This window comes from Thermobia domestica, unplaced genomic scaffold (genome assembly GCF_964235325.1).
Source record: "Thermobia domestica unplaced genomic scaffold, izTheDome1.hap1.1 HAP1_SCAFFOLD_423, whole genome shotgun sequence".
NCBI lineage: Eukaryota > Metazoa > Arthropoda > Insecta > Zygentoma > Lepismatidae > Thermobia > Thermobia domestica.
Window position 1 is genome coordinate 71,099 of NW_027656133.1, and position 19,540 is coordinate 90,638.

General features: G+C 38.2%; 1 protein-coding gene across 3 annotated transcripts in view; it reads left to right on the forward strand.

The window, feature by feature from the left end:
• The window catches only part of LOC145676843 (uncharacterized), a 118,556-nt gene that overhangs the window by 49,427 nt on the left and 49,589 nt on the right, over window positions 1-19,540 (forward strand). For all 3 annotated transcript variants that reach the window (XM_081747630.1, XM_081747631.1, XM_081747632.1), the window contains one exon: window positions 14,924-15,961. In XM_081747630.1, coding sequence (XP_081603756.1) covers window positions 14,924-15,961 — 1,038 coding nt within the window. The remainder of the gene's footprint in view (window positions 1-14,923; window positions 15,962-19,540) is intronic.

The window sequence follows — 19,540 nt, forward strand, 5'->3', positions numbered from 1 at the left end:
ATGCTGCTGGGAGTAGCGTCCGCGGTGCTTTTGCCCATTTAATCACCCAACTTGAGTGGATATTCCCCTGCTATAAGGTGCGTGAAGAAGAAAAATGTGTGACATTTCGTAATTTTTATTTTTTCTCTTGGTTCCTAAACTAACAGAAATGAAAGAGAATATATGATCGTAAAGGGAAGTAAACCGGCTTGTATTGATACGTCATAATGTTAAAACAAAATCGCCCAAACCGTCCTCAGGCGGCTTCAAAGGAAGTGGAACAGCATTAAAGAAAACCGCATGTTTCTGTTACATGAGAGGGATATTTCAACAAGTCCTTCCAGTTGAGGGTGGTCTTTCAGTTGACGTGCTGGAAAAGAAAGCAATGTTGCAATTTTCACCCTCTTGCTTACTTAATCTTCATAAGTAGAAGCTTTGCTTTGTTATAATTAAATATAAACTAATTATTTGCTGAGCAAAACTATATATTTTCATTAAAATTCAACACGTGTTACAGTTTCGCCAACTAACTCTTTGGCTTCATCAGACTCTATTAATGTTTACTATTATATCGAAATGCTGTACTTTTTTGGGGAGGGGAGGGTCATACAAAACCCCACGACAGGCATTTATTGAAATCAGAAGTATCTTTGGTATCTATTTACGTATAAATGGGTCAGAACCAAAGTGACTTAAATAATTCGTATCTTTATTCACTTTTCTTACTGATATGCGAATTAAGTCGTTGTATTTCTTTAACTTGGACTAATAAAGTCGTAGTAAACTAACTTGGACTAAATTAGTTCTGTACTCTGCAGTACTTTGAAATTGCCATACGTAATTCTGTATAATGGTTTCAATTATTTATCTTTTTGTCCTTCTGAAATGACTCTTGACAATTATACAGGGTGTCTATTGGTCACGAATGTCACGAAATCAGAAAACGGTCATAAAAGTCACGAAAAAGACACAAAATTTAGCTTTTGGGTCACGATTTTTTTGTAACTGTACAAATGTAAGTACAGATTGGAAAATTTTGTTTTATGAAACGTCAAAATTCACCACCAGAAATGTCTATGACCGGCTTTAGACGCTACCAAATCGCAAGCAAAGTACGTTTCTGTCGCATGGATGAAAATTTAGTCTAATTCGCACCCAAATTCGCTCTTTAAAATGTTAGGAAATTTTATGATTTGGTAAAGAAAAGGTCACAAAAAAGTCACGAAATTTAATTTTGGAATTTTAGTAGACACCCTGTTATAGTAACACGTATGTAAAGATCAGTACAACGTATTTTTATCAAAAGCCCTTCGTGAGTGAGTCGGCAGGCGTATCGTAAATTTGTGGCCAATTAGTCCCGGTTTCGAGTTCAAATGGAAGTCAATTTATCTCGGATGTAAGCCGAGAAGCGGTTTGGATTCCACTTTAAGCTTATGTGACTCCTTTCAGCATAACGTGGTTGTTGCATAATAACATCAAGGCGAAACCAACTTATTTCTGTCCATATACAATATAAATACATGGAGCAAAACTTAAAAAAAAAGTTTAAACAACAACAAAAGAAAGTTTAAACCAGAAAAAACGGTTTTTGCCAACCCTGGTTATTTATGAAGGCGGTTATTGTAAATTTTCTGCTTTAATACAAGGGAAGCCGGTTGGGGACCAATAGAACGTCCTCAGTATAATCTCAGGTACTTTGTGTGAATGCATGAATAATTATATGCAGACAGTGTTAGAAATTACCAGGTTAGGACTGCTAGTTTGTAAAGCCATTGGATAGAGTAAGAAGTGCCCACCTTTCACTCTAAGCATATGTGCATATAAACAGCATGACAGTTAAGTTTTGCTATTGAATTTATTGTAGCCAGACATAGGAGTCCATCACAGGAAGAACACCGCATGCTTATAAGTCTTTCGAGCAGGTTTCAACATGATCTGGCCCGCAGGGGACCTGAAAAGGTCTAACTCACGTGCGCTACATAAAATACACACCACATCCCAAAATTGTTTATAGCACCCATTGGACACACATGCCATTCGTATAAGCCCCATATCTATATGAAAAATCGAACATATTGGAACTAGTCACGCATTCAGTCATAGGCGCCGCATCCATACAAAGTCGAAGGTTGGTCGTGCAACCAATAGTAAGAGTAGCTACTGGTCACTATCTCCAAAATGTACCTAAGCCACATACGATCAGTATTGGCTGAAGGCAAATTAAGTAATTAATTGTTATTTTGCAGAAATGTCCTATTACCTTAAAAATGTTTATTCTGTTACCTACTCACTATATGCACTACCACCATGCTGGGGTAGTCATAGGAATCGTTGCCTTCATATAACGAATACTCACTGTTCGCAGAAATAGGCTTGAATGTATAAAACTTCCTCTATTGTCAAATTTATGCTAGCATCTCCAAGTGGTATCTTTATGCATTCACCAAATTCTCAACCAAATCTTCATTTATGCGCGCTTGCTCCTATTGACTCAGCGTTTTGGGCTGAACGGATCCTCAAGATTTGCTGTTTTCTGAATTAGAATAGATGCAAAGGTAGTACAAGCAAAGCACAAGTTGGTTTTGTGTAAATCACCCCATCGTAACTAGTGTAGTAATGGAACTTCAGCTATTTGTTTCACAATGATAGGAAGACTGAAAAACAAGTAACTGTAGTATGCATGGAAAACAGGTTGATATAACTGCGCATATGTGGTTCCAGTGTCTGTTGGCGTTAGTGACCTGTCTTGGCTCTGACCAATTTGGAACTTCCTGCGTGGTGTGGCAATTATGCCTGAATGTGAACGTGACTTTGCAGTGACTGTTGGCGTATATGGCAGGTAGCGTTTATGCCCAACGGCTTCTGCGACCGATTTTGAGATGTGACACCTGTGACCTGCTTCCACGAACACGAAGTAGAGAGCTCCAATCAAGTTCTGTGTACTAAAATTGGGGAAATTTGTCACAAAAACCTATGCCTTGCTACAGAATATTTAGTGTATGAAACGTTGTGTAGAACACACATTTTAGTGGCTTTCGTAAGGGCAAGAAATGTTTAAACGACGACGAGAGTACAGGATAGGACAGACCAACTTAAAATGTACGTGCAGAAATCGCAAATCTTCTTATGCCAAGGGTCTCATTCACCATAAATTTGTTTCAGAAGGTAAGAATATCAGTGACAGAATGACCCGAGTCAGGCCACAATTAAACAACTCTGGCAATTGAAGTCTTCTGTACGATGATATCCCTAGCAAAATTCTAACATCGTCAGTCGGTTTTTGAAGAAAGAAAAAGTCGCCGTAGATTCGGCTCCAGTGGATTACTTCCTGTTTCCGATGTTGCAACTCCCTTTCAAGGACATGTTGCTTGAGAACGTAGAGGCTGTCAAGGTGGTTGTGATGAGGAAACTGAAAGGCCTCAGCAGGTTCCAATCGCTGTTCTAAGCAAAGTTGTGCATCAAGAGAGGGTAATGACTACATAGTTTTTTTTTTTTAAATGTTTGGCAATTTTATTGCTGTACTGTGTAAGCTTAAAAGAGAAGGCAGAATCCTGATTCTTATAGACTGTTGGGTGATTGGACGTGGAAAGTGCCTACTTTTACACAGGTTTTGAAGACGCATTAATCGATTCGTAGTCCAGGCTGACATGATACTAAGCCCAGGAGAAAATCATTCAAATTTTTTGTCTTCATTTACTTACCAGAAGTCTATAGATGAAAAACTGCGAAAGTGAGATATACTAATTAGTTTTTTGATTTCGTTTTGTTGTTTATATATTGTTGACAAGGGACTACAACTATCTAATAATTGTGTGTTAGGAAATAAAATAATACAGTGAAACCTCCCTTAACGGACACCTCTATAATACAGACACATTTTTTGTCCCGGCAAAAATATATGTTCCCTTGTGGAGCAAAACCCTCCCTTTTACGGACACTCTCAGATACGGACAGTCCTTTTTTCCCCCAGACGTTTCAATAACCTCTTCATAACGGACAGGAATTATTCTCGGTTCTGTGATACATTATTCGTTATATATTCGTCAAGCGTATCTATCCTGAGTCTAGACCTGGTGAACCATCAAATAGAAGAGCTTCGAAATAATATTTTTTTTTTCTGCACGCAATAAACTGCTTTCTGGTGGAAATCCTAGAAAACCTTCAATACGCGATAACATTCATTTAGGGTCAGTCGTATGGCCAAGAATTCTATGCGAACTACCTTCCCTTCCCTAACAAATTTAGTCCTTTCGCCTCTGGGCCTTGCATCTTTCCCGACAATCTCATAGATGTTTTACAATAACATTCAACGAGCAATGTTTCCTGTTACTTTTTGTTGTTGTTGTTGTTGTTGTTGTTGTTGTAAAGCTACATTTTTCTTATGATTCTGGAACAAGTCTAGGTTGGAGTTTTCCCGGCTTCCTTTTTCACTTTCTCTTAAGTGGATATTCTTTGTGATTGGGGCTGGGTCAGTAAACATATGCACTCCATATATCTTTTCATCCATTCCACCAACGAAGATATCGCACCAGTACACAAACGCGCGCGCACACATACAGACACATGTTTCTTCCGCAACCGTACTGAGGATTCTCATAGGACACTTGCTAATTGAGTTTTATTATCCTTGTAGAGGAAAAAGTATGCCCTTTTCGCTAAACAAAATCGTTTAGCCGATTAGTTGGTTCCTAATGCATCTTTTGAGAAGGTTCTGAGAATTTGAAATAAATGAGAAACGCTTACAGGGTGATGACACGTACTTAAGAAAATTAACATCACACAACCCCCAGCAATAATATTATTTAACAGAAATGAATTTCTCCTTCATCCCTCCCAGTAGTTCAAATATGTACTAAATAGAGTATTTTCATATTGAATTTTACGTACTTACAATGCATTTACTGTATATTACAGCACACAATTACCATTGTGGGAAATTATATTTCTGTAACCTCTCTGTAACGGACAAAAATTCATGTCCCATTGGTGTCCATTATTCAGAGGTTTCACTGTATTATTTCAGTACTTCGTTATTCAGAGGTTTCACTGTATTATTTCAGTACTTCCGTCACAAAATAATAATAATAATAATAAAAATAGAGCCCACTAGTTGGATTTCTTTTTATAATTTCTTCTGTGAAAAAATAAATGCTGCGTTTGATATTTATTTGCCTGATGTGCCTCCTCCCCCCGTATTTAGTCGCTAACTCTCTCGTGTTTGGAGCAAACGATCCCGGGTTCGATTTTCGGTAGGGTCACTCGATTGGAAAATTGTTAAAAGCCTTTCAGGTCAACCATCTTGCGTGAATTTTTTTCTGGGAATTTTCTCACTCGTAGTAGGCAAATGCCGGGATGGTACCGAATATAAAAGTCACAGGCACCTTCCTTCCATTCCCATGTCTTTCGTTCTTTACCATTTCCCTGGATAGTGTGATCGCCGAGGGACGTCATCCCTCATACGTGACGGGCTCAAGTGGTCATAAATGTCAAATGCTCAGAAATATAATTCTTATTTACCTGATCATAGATTGTAATATGAGGTTGTTTCTCCCTTAAGCATTGCAGTTGTCGTGATTAATTGTATACTTCTATATGTTATCAGCAAGAATAGAATCTTAACTTTACTGTCAGTAATTGTATCAGAACATTTCGAGATAGACAGTATAGGAATGTGCTGTATAGACAGTATAGGAATATGCTGTTCTATATTGTATTACTTTTTGTTTTACTTTTTAAAAATAACTTCTAATGAAATAAGAGATTGATTCATTTATATTAAGTCGAAGTCAAGGTGCAGCTGTACCGCGCATGTGGTAACCCATCGCTGTGAAATTGCAACGAGGCAATTGTCGCATTAATCACGCAGTAGAGCAGTATGGTCGAGCGTAGTCTGATGCCGCCAAAACTTGGGAGAGGTCAATTGTAGCCAACCACACGGCGAAAACATCGCTGAAATTTTACTGCCGTATAGAATGAAAGCTGGACTTGCTTCAGTTCTCTTCTCTGACTTCCCTGTTAGAGTCCAAATGCCAGACCAACCGACTGTTGTGCTTTCGGAATCTTCGTCTGTCCCATCGTCGCGTCCGCGCAATCTGCGGCCTGTAGAAAGCCTGTAAAGAGGAGTGGGATGCAATACCCATGGCCCAGCTGCAACGCATATCTTGCAGTGTTAACTCTGATGCCGAGCAGTACTTACTAGAAGTGGCATGCAGATCGAACACACTTGTGATGGAAATAACAGCATTTCCTAAATAAGTGGCACATTTAAATTCGACTCAATATAAATTAATCAAACTCTGTTATGAAAAGATGCAAACGAAAGGCATATTGAAGATAAAATTTACTTCCGATGGTTAAGAAAAGAAGTGCTTTCCCAGTCACCTGAATGCTTTGAAAACAACACTCCTCTTTCTAACCATTCAAAAGAAAGCTCTAGATCATATTCAAATGTTAAAAAAAGAATCACCAATAGAAACGTTACTTTCTAAAGTTTGCTTCATTAAAACAAGGCAAAAGAAAACTACATTGTACGTCGACGTAAGATCACGTTAAATTTTAGCACAATTTTATGAACAATTTTTCAAAACGGTCAGGATCATAACATGGAACTCGATTCTCAGAAGTAATGACTCATATTTACTCGAATTTAAGCACCTCCCTAAAAGCTTGTGTTCACTTTTAGAATCCATTTATTGGCGAATACAAGCACCCACTATAAGATAACTAGAAAATTTACGCAGATATCATACCAACGGCTCATTATTGGCTGCAAAACCAGTGCGATAATAATTTCCAGATAGAGTAATCGGTAGTGCATCTATCAATTCTAAAAAATAATATACAGTTGTGAACTGAAAAATTAAACAATCTACAATAGATCTGTACAGTTACAATTCTCGTATCGTTATTATTATTATTATTATTATTATTATTGTTATTTACAATTTATTATAAGTAACAATTAAAAAGACATGTACCGGTACTTCTGTTATTTATCCGAAAACGTATTACGCAGTTATAAGCACCCTTCATGAATTTTAGCCCAAAATTTTGAAAAGAAAATGAGGTGCTTATCTTTCGAGTATATAGGGTGACCGAGTATATACTGTAACTGGTTTTTCCCTAGTTTTTGTTTTTGTTGCTAGTTCTTTATATATAGAGTACTGGGTTACACTGATTACCCTGATGAACCACTCCCTATATTTCTAATGGAAATTCATTGTTCCCACAATGCAACAAAAGTGACTCTGCGACACTACCGGCTAGAGTTGTAACTAACGGCATCGTCTGCTACTGACAGTAGCTAAGAGTATCATTGGCTAATTCTATCAGACTCACGCGCTCTGAATGATTTTATTCGTTCTTGCTTTTAGTTGTTCGTAGAACCTAACTTTCCTGAGTGGTGACGCCCCAGTCTCCACAGTTTCAGCGAGAAGAGCAGTTGTAACCTCTTACACTATATTATTACTTTATGCTGGGTTACTTCTCTTCACTCCGTGTCCTTTTCACCAAAAAGTATCAACTTCGAAAGGTGTATTGCGCCTGACTGAGAAAATCATACCCTGGTATATTTCTGGTCATAGTAACCTAAACGCCGAAAACAATTTCGAGAAAAGTACCCCAGATCCTTACGTCCCTCAGATCTGTGCTTAGAGAAATCTATTTTTCCTATGTTCTGCTACAGAGTAACATGACCATTTTGAGCAGAGATATTGACCGTCTGGACTTCTTTCATCCATGTAAATAATGTGCCGGGACACGATTTTATTTTTCTCAGGAGTAAGCTGTTCTTTACTCGGTTTCTGGCTTGGGAATTTAGTTTACTTCGTGATAGTATTCGTTACTAGAAAATGGAATTTTGTAAATACCCAAATGTTCTAACCTAGTACTAGTAGTTAATACAAAGTAATGAAGATATTAATACGATAAATTCCAAATGAATAAATAAAAACATGAAAATGAGTGTATATACTGTACTGTCATGTATTGAGCACGCAATTTAGTTTCATTGTGTACTTGTTTTAGTTCGGCGTTTGTATTTCTTGTCTTAGAAACTTAACAATGCTTTAACAAAAAGCCTCGACTAAAGCACAAAACAGACCGTGTTCCGAAAGAGAGAAGAAGAAATAAATGCAAATTGATTTATACAGAGAATTAGGCGAGGTGCATGGCAGAAGAAAAATATTTAATGCAGCCGTCAGCAACAGGCTTTTTTTTTTTTTTTTTTTTAATTATTATGACAGCATGTTGTATAGAAGGCGGTCGAGAGGTGGAATGTATAATAATACTTTTCTGCTAGTTTAACGTGGTTGTTCGAGTTACATAGACAGGATTAAAAGTAAAGGTGTGTTGTAATTGTGATATTCGGTGTTCATTGTATCCAGTTTTCCTGTGCAAATAACATCCTTGTAGTTTCCAAGTATTCCAAGAATACATTCAATCATCTGGTGGTTAGATAATTCTTTGCCATGGGTTCGGGAAGTATCAAGCGACAGTTTTCTTTGCTCGCTGCAACATTTACTGGAGTCTTTTCGGTAACGTAAGATGGCAAGCGGTAAAAAGTGCGCCGTGGACCGAAACAGGTAGTAATACAAAAGTGCAAGTTCTAGTGTGGCATCATTTGTGGTTGCATGTTTCGAGTCGAGTGTAGGTTTGCATTATCCTGTTGCAGCTTTGTCCTGGTGGCGCTCTAGGTTCACCAATGCAGAATATTATTGACAGTGTAGCACACACTCACTCCAACTGTTCGGAATAAAAGTTTATATTGATGGAACGACCATTCGGAATGAACTCCAAGTGAATTATACTACACATTATATCATGGCTATACTCGAAAACGACCCTGTTTGACGACCGGTTCTGGAAGTTAACCCCTGCTCAACCACTGTTCTTGTATATTCGATTTCGTAGAGACATCCAGTTTTCGTCCCATGTGGCAAACCGTTTCAGGGAACTCATGTGCAGCAGTGTTGGCACACATCCACTCTCTTCAGAGCTTGAGTTGGGATAAACTCATATGGCTCAATGCGGCAGATCCTAATCATTTTCCCAAGTTCGTGAGGTTGGACTGCGACATGCCGAGTTGATTTGATAACTGTCGTGTGCTGGTGGATTCATTATTCTCAATGGCGTGTCATATGACTTCCAGAATCTGTTATCGGGATACGGACAAAATCTCGCGGTCAAAACATTGCATGCCAAAACCTCGTCGCCCGCCCAAAATCTCGCCGGGCCAAAACATTGCGTGGCCAAACCTCGCCGTCCAAAACCTCGTGGATCAAAATCTCGCTTGGCCAAAAGTTTTCGGAATGAAACCTTCCTTCAAGTTTATCCAATGAGTTTTCTAAATATGCAATTCCACATTACAAATAATAATAATAATAATAATAATAATAATAATAATAATAAAAGATGATACAAAATATCGTGTGCGTGGGGTTTCTCGGGGTAATCCCGTTTCCTCTCACTTTCTTCATTCCATCATTTCCTTCATCCTGATCATTTACGTATCCTTTAACCTAAAAGACATAATCGAAGGACGTAAAAACTCATACGTTATTTCATAGTTTCATAAATATTATTCGATTTTGTTAGAATTTCCTAAGGTCAAAGTGAAATAGAAACCATCCCAGGATCAAACCCCATATATGTTGCAAATTTGATCGAGACCGTTCGGGTGGTTCAAGAGTTATTAAGTCACAAACGCAGCCACTTTCATTTTTATGTATTTCTATATGTCTACCCCTTCCCGTCAAAGTAAAATGATAAAAACCATTCCAGGCTGTAACCTGATCTGTGTGGCAAAATATATCGTAATTGGTCTCGTGATTCAAGAGTTATTAAGTATGTTTTTATATTTATATATCTTCCCTTCTTTTCGTTGTGGCGTCAAAATGAAATTACAAAATACATCCCAGGCCCAAACCTTATCTATGTTGAAAATGTCATCGAGATCGGTCGGGTGACTCAAGAGGTATGATGTCACAAACATAGTCATGTTCATTTTTATATAGGATAGATTTTCAAAGCACGCGTTAAAGTTTTTTCTTCTCATTATTTTAATGCAATTATATGTTATTAAAATATATATACATACAGCAATATATAGGGCATTCTACATCGAAGAAATCGTCGTGACGACGTTTTATACTGACGACATTTCTTCCCAGGCGAGATTACGTTTCGCGTAGTTTAGACCAGGCGAGATTCTGTGTCCCGAGATCAGGACGGCTTGGCCAGGCGAGATTTTGAGTATGATGAGATTGTGAGACGCGAGGTTTTGGTAAGGCGAGATTTTGGACAGACGAGTATTTGGCCCCCTCGAGATTTTGGTCGGCGAGGTTTCGGCCCGTCGAGATGATCTTGGCCAGGCGAGGTTCTGGTCGCGAGATTATGTACCCAAATCTCTGTTATTCTGGGGCACCCGGACTTTGGCTGATCTTCGACATTTGTTTACAATCATGAAATTTCTGGAACCAACGAGTTGCTGTGCTGTGGGTCAATGCGCCGTGCTATTTCTCAAGACAAATGTTTTGTGTTGCTACCGCAGCGTTGTGCCCGAATTAGAACTCACTCAGTAACAATTCACCTGGCAGACGTCGTTGAGCACTCATCACTGTCACTTTAAAAAAAAAAAAAAAAAAACTGACTGAAGATCTGATGGAGTAGTGGTTTCCGTGTTAAATAGTCACCACACTACCTCCGATTCAGTTTCATCTTGTATTTACGGTCGATCACGGCGTATACGCTCCTGCTGTTGGGGTTACGAAAATACTGCAAGACTTACGATTGATCCTTGTGCAAGAATAGTTGGTACTCTATTTTGAAGATTGAAATATGCTAATTCAAAAATTCATGGCAAAAATCTATCACTTGTCAGGTGATTTGTACTAAGAACGAACATGAGTTAAGAGTAAGAATGAGAGTGTATTGCTACCTTCGTAGCGTAGCAGTCGATAGTGTTCTGGTCAAACTTAACTAATTTCAGTAATTGAAGAGTAGAATATAGTGACACCAATAGCACCTTGCCTGTGCAATCAGCTTCTTCGCTTTGGTCGTTACCTAGCTGATAAAGATATCCACAACCAGAATACCTCACATAAGACAGCAAGGTGTTAAATAATATCTCTATTGGGTGAAGCGGCCCCATAGTTGTAGCAGAGCACTCCTAGACCATGTATTTCCTTCCTCACGTTTCGTTCGGTATCTGATGTTTAGGATCGAAACCCAGACAAACAAATTGCCGAACACATTTGATATTATCGCTCCCGACCATGACGGCTGTGCTCTTGTCTGCTCAAATAATATTAAACAATTGTTGAACTGTCCACCTAACATGTTTATAGACCATGCGACTCAAGCCTTAGCTTTGTAAAATGTAAAGTCTCTTGGCTGGGTGTTGTGCCATTAGTCCTACTGACTGCAGACGGTTACGGATGATTCCCAGAGATGATGAGGAACCTCCAGGAATCTATATTTCTTTAACGATTTTTGGCGTTGTGAGACAAAGTTCGCTTTTGGATATGCGAAGGATGTTCAATTGACTAACAAGCAGTGTAGATTAGGCGTTCTGCTCTTCAGGTTGCACCGCGCTAGAAACTCTGTCACCGTTGTTCTGGAAACGGCAAACTACAAAGCAGTCTCAAGTTGTGCCTCACTTTTGACCGTTTGCAGTACGCTTTTACCTCTCACCAAGTTTTGGAGCTCTATGTACTTTATATATATAATTACAAAACCAATATATAAAACGCAAACACACGCGAAAACTAAAAATGCCGACAAAAGGTCTAGTTTCGCTTCCATGCAATTCTGCATAAGATCAAGAGGTGGTTGGAAAGCTCAAGCTTTTATTCATTCATGGGCGACCAGACGGTTCGAATAGAAGCTCGGCAGGGAAGCAACAACATTAAAATAAACTTATTGTGTAGACTAACATGTAATACGAACGCTTCCTAATAACAAAATTATTCTTGTTGATAAAAGAATACGGAACTATGTGCGATAACCTCGGACATGGATGAAGTTTAGATTCCAAAATAACGATTCGCGGAGAGTCCCTCTCTACCTAGTTTTATCATAAATACTGTCTCAAATTTGAATGTGAATAACACAGTATTAACACCAAGGCAATTTATTTTGGTCATGTTTTACATTGATATGTTGTACACCTGACGCACGAATCATTTTTCGAAATGGCCTTGATGCAGGCACGAAGTCTGTCCGGCCACTGGTCAATGGCATTACGCACCACGTCCATGGGAAAATTGTTCACTGCTCGGGTCAAGGATTGTTTCAGACTGCCGACAGATGGATGCCGTTTATGGCTGAAGGACTGCCCAAAGTTTGTAGTCCAACGGGCTAAGGTCCGGGCTGCTAGAAGGCCATCAGCGGTAGAAATGAAGCCGGGGACGTTCTGTGCCAGCCAGTCCTGGGTTGTTTTCGCTTTGTGGTCTGGAGCGGAATCTGTTGGAAGGTCCACCTCTCTCTAGGGAACATGGTAGCAGACAGTGGTTTCACTATAGGTGTTAGCATTGTGTCCTGGTACACCTTGGCAGATGTTTTAACACCTTGCCCCCAAAAATACAGCTGGGTTGTGCCTGAGTAGCTCACTCCCCACCAAACCATCACTGAGGCAGGATGATGTGCCCCCTGAACCCTTGGAGCTGCCTCAGCAGCTGCAGTAGATGACGTGGCATACACACGGTCATTTTGAGTGTTGTAGGCCTGCTCAATTGTGAACACCTTTTCGTCAGTGAACAGAATCTTTCTGTGCAGATTGTTGGCGTAACGCCGCAACAGTCTCTCTGATTTAAGGACCCTCTGCGGAAGTGACCAGTCTGCCTCTTATACGCCCGTAGATGTAGGTCACTCCTGAGCACACGAGACATGGAATTTCTGCTGATGTTCATCTCAGCAGCCATCACACTTTGTGTTCGAACAAGATTTCTTCGAATTCTTGCTGCGACTGCTTTCTGAACTTGCGGCGTTCGTACCGTTCGTGGTCTGCCACTCCTTGCGCGGTTAGCTGCCGTTCCAGTCTCGGTGTATCGCTGTATGGCGCGATGTATGAATCTCTTGCTGATTTGTAGGTTTTTCAGGTTAAAAATCTCACCTGCTGTCTTCCCGTCTTTGTGTAGTGCAATCACTGCTACACGATTTTCGTAATCGCCCCACTCCATCAGAACTCAGTACAATATCAGCGTATGTCATGAACAGTCAAACACACACTACATGCATCTTCCGCTTTATACACAGATGGCAGCACTGTGCCACTCCGGATGCCTACAGCGCCACTCCAAGCTTTGTGACAGTATTTATGATATAACTAGGTAGATCGTCGTCGTTGATCAACTTCCCTCGACATGTCTTGTCCCTCTAGTTTTGTTCCAAATTGTCGGGCATTGATTTCTTAATTTCAGCGAATCGAAAGCAGGCTGATGAAATGCAAAGACGTGTAGATCGATGTCAGATAAGGTAATGTTTTAAGAATGTGGACAAAGGAACAATCTGTATGTTTATTCATTAAGAAATACATAAAAGGAAAGAGTCAACAGAAAATAGAAATTCTTTTATGTCTGAACGTATAAACGAACTGTAAGTCATGCCGAAAGAAAAGAAAATTTAAAATATAATTTTAATATTGATATGATAGTGAAAATTCGTTGTCCATGATTTCAAGTGAATAACGTTTGTCGTTTTCACAAAATTTCAGTCCAGTATATCACATGTCCAACCTTATTATTATTTAAATCACATCATCCATCGTGCTGGACACGATATCTTCACAGTAGGAAACAAAATTCATTCCATCGATTACGCTTCCAGAGAACTTTGCTAATGTGCATATATAGTAGTTAAAATTAGGGAAGTACATCGACATTGGTTTTCTACGTCCATATATTATTTAGAATGTTAGTATGTCAAATAATATATGTGCTGTTGTAGTAATCTATGGATGTATCCGATCGTGTTTACCCAGTTATTTCTTTTTACTAGGAAAAATAAATAAAAATAATATCTGTCTCTCTAGTAAAACACACTATATGCAGCCTATTTGATGTGCTTTTGAAGGAAATTATGTTCTCAAGTTGATTAAATTATGAATTATCAGATTTTTAGGTAATACAATTGAGAATTTTGATGCTATAAATGCTTCAATTATTAATTTTAATTTTATGAGGCGTTCCGGGTATTGAGGATGAACCCAACAAGGTCTTATTTTGAAAAATAAATAAGTAAAAAATAAATAACTTACTTCATGAAGGCACATTTAACAAAATCATCATCAGTCAGTTATTATTATTATTATTATTATTATTATTATTATTATTATTGCTGGTCTGATTTCCATGATCTGAAAACTTTGAAAATATTCATGCATTTATGCCCTAATGGATGGCAATATCTGACGTAAAATATAATCTAAAATCGCACAATTCCATCTACTAGAGCTTTTGGTTTTAAGCATCTTAAAACTATACTTTTTGATGAAACCATACCTTAAAGTTCGGAAGTTCGAATATAGTCAGTGCAAACATGCATTTATATGACAAATAAAAACCCAATTTTCTTATTCACGTGAGAAAGAAATGTGTTTATATTTAGTTAAAGTGCAAAACAATGCCATGATAAAAATGACTTCAGAAATCGAGCCTTAATTATTATAATTACTTTGTGTAAAAAATAATAATAATAAACGGTTTTGAGTTCTTGCTTACTACCTGGAACGGTCATATGTTTTGTTCAATGCAAAGAGTTATTTGTTAGAAGATGATTAAGAAAACAATTATCCAGATTGTGTAGCAACTTCGATTAATACTTTTGTGTGATTTGTACGACTGTAGTGGAAATGAAATTCCGATTATGTATTAATATTAAGATTTTCTTTCAGATCTTATAGATACACTCATATTGAATGTTTGTGTTTCTTTTTGTTTTTTTAAAGGAGGAACCAGAAGTTTTTCCAGATTCCAGGCCACAACAATTCCAGAGTGGTGGACGAGGAAGAGGGCGAGGCAGAGGTAGAGGACGAGACTCATTTGGGTCGCAGAGGGAGGTACAAAATCAGAGTGCCTCTTGGGGTCAGGGTCCTCAAGAATTCGAAGCTCAAGGCGTGGCACAAAGTGGCTTTTATACTAATGAGTTCCAGGACTTTTCACAATCCCAGCCAGGTCCTGAAATTCAACAGGACCTTCAGAAACCACCGACTGCAACTGACGTTACCCCGAAAACAACTGGCTCGGATGCTAAACAACCGCAAGATAATAGTGCACCTGTTAATGAAGAAGTAGTTCAAGACCAAAGTGATAAGGTGAAGGATGAGAAAAAAGATACCTCTGGAGGTATTCCTGGACTAGATTTAGTACCAGACGCTTCTGCTCCAGAGAAAGAAGGAGAGCCTCAAATGCAGGATGATGTAAAGAAACGTGAAGATGAAGGTGAAGGTGATGCTGCTGGGCAATTAGATGCTTTTCAAGGCAATGATGGGCCTCCAGGTCCTGATCAAAGTCAAGATCTCGCAGGTGCTCCACCTATGGGAACTCCTTCGACTACAATCCCTAGTTTACTGGGCCTCCCGATTCCTAACCCTGTTTTCACCCAGAGTCGAGGAGGATGGGATCGCCCACCTGAAGGTGGAAGAGGCGGCGAAAGTTTACTTGGAGAGTTCATGGGACCACAGAATCCCGAGTTCCAGCGAGGTAGTGGTTTTCCACCCTATCAAGACTTCCCAGGATCTCAGGAAAATTTTGGTAGAGGAAGAGGCCGAGGTGGACGAGCTCGAGGCGGTAGGGGCAGAGGTTTCGGGGGTAGGGGTGGATTCCAAGATATGGGGGGACCTACTAATCAGTTTTCAGGTCAACCTTCACAAGAGAATTGGCATAGAGGAGAGAGAGGAGGTGGTGGCGGATTCAGAGGTCGTGGTTCCCGATTTGGACCTGGAGGTCAGAGGCCAGATGGGCCATTCCAGGATGGAAGAGGTCAGGTATGTCAACCAACAGGTATTTCAGATATTTTATAATGTTTGTGAGCGTAAGCATGAATTATGTTCGTGTTTTTTTCTTTTTTTATAGTTATATAATTTATTTCTTAATGATATTGTATAATATTACGGCTTTATTGGCTTATTGCTTTATGGTTTGCATATTCGCAATGCGTAGTTCCGCTGTCAAAGCATAGAAAGTTCGAGTTACGTGTAAAACATACACATCGATTATACCGAATCGAGAAGGCGGCTTTGAAAAGTTGGTGATACGTGATAGTTTTTCGTTTGAAATACGCGCAGGTCTTTTCCCTTACGTAGTGATTCAAGAGTTGCTTGTTAGCTGGGGAAAGAAGAATTGCTGTAGTACTACAGTGATCATGGTGTCGAAATTCAGTCCAAATAAATTAGTGTGCTCATGTAATGAGGTAAAATAGGAGCTTTCTTCTTTTTGTTAGGCTATTTTTTTTTGTTTGTTTGTTTAAATAATGCTTACTCAGGAACCCTCAAGGAAATCTCACCACATTGGTTTAATTATTAATTAAGATTCATTATCGCAAATACTCGTAATTTAAACTTAAATATATAGGTTTATATCCCTAGCTGATCCAACCATCTATTTAAAAAAAAAAAAAAAAAAAAAACAATTAGTAACAAAAATTATTACTCAATATTTCGTCTTGAACAATGGCAACAGATCCGCCAGATCTGTAAAGCTGAAAACTAAAGTTTTTCGGAAGTAGTGCTCCCTAAGATGTCCGATTACCTTAGTTTGGGGTTTATGTCAAGATGAGGTGTTACGAAATGGTAGAACTTTAGTATTTGGGGTTTTTGCTTTCTGAGGCACACGGTATTAAAAAATTAAAATTTTCATTGAAAAGAAGGCATGAGGAGTTTTGAGTGTCTTTTTCCACTAAAAAAAATGTGTGCTTTCAGTATCATCCAATATCCATTCCGTTTCGTTATGACGAGGCGTGTTGAATCTGTTGACACTTATTCCTCCGATTTGGCAGCTGCACTTTTACCAGTTTATTTTGTAGACACATATGTACAGTCCGCAATAAAACCCTACAACATGAGCATGTAAGTTTATTGTGAAACTACGTCTAACAGCGCAGGGATTCAACATAACGTCTAAGTGGCACAAATCACGTCAGGAGAAACCTTGGTGTCCTCCCCTGCACACTTATTTTGGAGCAAAAAACTTTGTTGTTTCACTATAAACTTATATGCTTATGTTGCAGTTTTTTTTTTTTTCTGCGGATTGTACGTAATAATGTTGATCCAGCTTGAGTTGAAAGTATTATTGAATCATGAAAATGTCAAATTGCATTTTGTTAGTTACGGTTCTTCAGCTTTGTAGAATAAACAGGAAAGATCGTGTTGTAGAATAGACATATTTGATGATTCGACGATGTGTGATCGCGGAACATATTTCATGATAACGAAGATATTTAGAGACCACTCATGTTTAGCTTTCAACTGTAACGTAATGATCTGTACTGTCATATTAGAAATTATTCGTAATGCTATACTGGAAATATTATTGGTCTGTATTTACCAAAGAACTTTTATGGTATTTTTCAGTCCCAATATATTGTAAAGCGAGGGGACCTTTTATGTTTTAGGTCTAGTTTTACTTGAAAGATAACTAATATAATTTACGAAAATAATTATACCTAGGCAGACGAACATCGAAACAAGTATAAGAATGTCAAAATGTAAAGCTGTCGCGCTTCAAAAACAGCTTTCTATTTAAATCCACGAAAAAGATTTTTTCGTGTGTAAAGTATGTTTTAGTAACGTGTAATCTGTGATTATTTTCACTTCAGTGTGTTGAACTTCAGCCATGTTCGTTGTTTCATTCTGCTACCAATTCAGTTTGCTGTTGTAAATGTGACGGCTTGCAACCATTGTACTACTGTAGCTGGGAAGGAGATTAGCTCATCAAGTTCCCGTATTCCTCTGTTTGCAGCGCTTAATTTTATATTTGTATTTTAAGGACCTGGTACTATAGTTTCTTCCTGCAAAAGAGGTCGTAAATTCAAATTGTATAGATAAGATGAATGCGAGTTCGAATCAACCTTCTAGGTAGAACGAACTTCGATTTCTCATTAGTCACACCATGAAGTAATTGAATAATAAATCAGTTATGACCTCAATGTGCCCATCTGCGTAGGTCGAGTTGAGCTGTGTATGGGTAAAAATCAAACCGTGGACGGATGTAGAGGAAGAAGGATTATTTGTAAAATTTCATTCGGAAAATATTAGCGTTTTTCGTATTTCGAAACTATTTCCGACATTCCTTGTTTATTTTCGTTTGTTAAGTGAACATACGCTAATTTTTAAATGCTACAATTTTGAGATAGTAATTTGCTATGAAAACGATATTTATTTAAACCTGATCTCATTATTTTTTAGCTCCTTTAGTGCTACGCGGTTAGCGTACGCGCCTTTGGCATGGGAGACTCGGGTTCAATTCCCGGTGGGAGCTCATGTGGATTGGGTTCCACGTTAATCAGTAGGTCCCGTCTCAAATAGCATCGCTACTGAAAGGGAAGTTAAATCCAACTCAATTTTATTTTCACAGTGAACACTTTTTAAAAAAATAAAATTTTATTTGTAACAAATTGATAGTAATTTATTAATATTGTTATTTGGAAAGCGTGGAAAAATTAATGTATGCTTGAGGACGACTATTGTGACGTAGAGGGCTAACAACTACAAAGCGCCTATTTACAGTCTCTATTATTCATTACCTGATAAAATTAAATTTCAACGCAGGTGTTATTTCAATATTGGTAAGAGTTAGTAATTATTAGAGAGCTAGAATGGGAGGGCGGGGGAATAGAATGTTCTTAACAGTCTCGGGTCTTCGAGGTTACGAAGCTGTTGCGTGGTCCGGATGATTTCAAGATAGATCTAGCTTTAAAATATTCATTGGTATGGAAAGACAACGTGAGTGTTAGGAAATATTTGACTTTCATTTACAACAGCATGAAAAGAAAATGAAGTACCGTAACTTTTGAGCACAGAGAGGTTTTATTTTAATTTTACTTTTTACTGTAATTGCTTGAAGCTTATATGGAAAGTATACATTCCGTGATCGGCGGAGACATTGACATTTATTAAAGAACAACAAAATAAATGTTATCCCTTTGTGAACAAATGTTACCTCTTTGTGAACATTTATTAGATGTTTTCCTCAGAAAAAAAAAAAAAAATGAAGTTACACATGTTAGTACTTCCTTGCAATGGTAGTTCATTTTACACGAAAATAACACAAAGATAATTTTATTATTGATTGGCTTTTCACTTTTCTCACGCAACGCGAGTTATTACTAAGTAACGTGTAACTTTTAATTACTTGGGGAAAATACTTCAGGTCTTGACTTATTCCATGGTAAACGGTATTATAAAATGATCGAAGGTAAGATCATGTTGGCAAATACAGGGTGTCCAATATACAACGCAACCCGGAGTTTGGGATATTACAACTTTTGAACCTGAAGTGATACACAAATAATGGTTATACCAAAATGAAGCCTTGTTCATGCATATATTTTTAAATTAGGAAGCAAC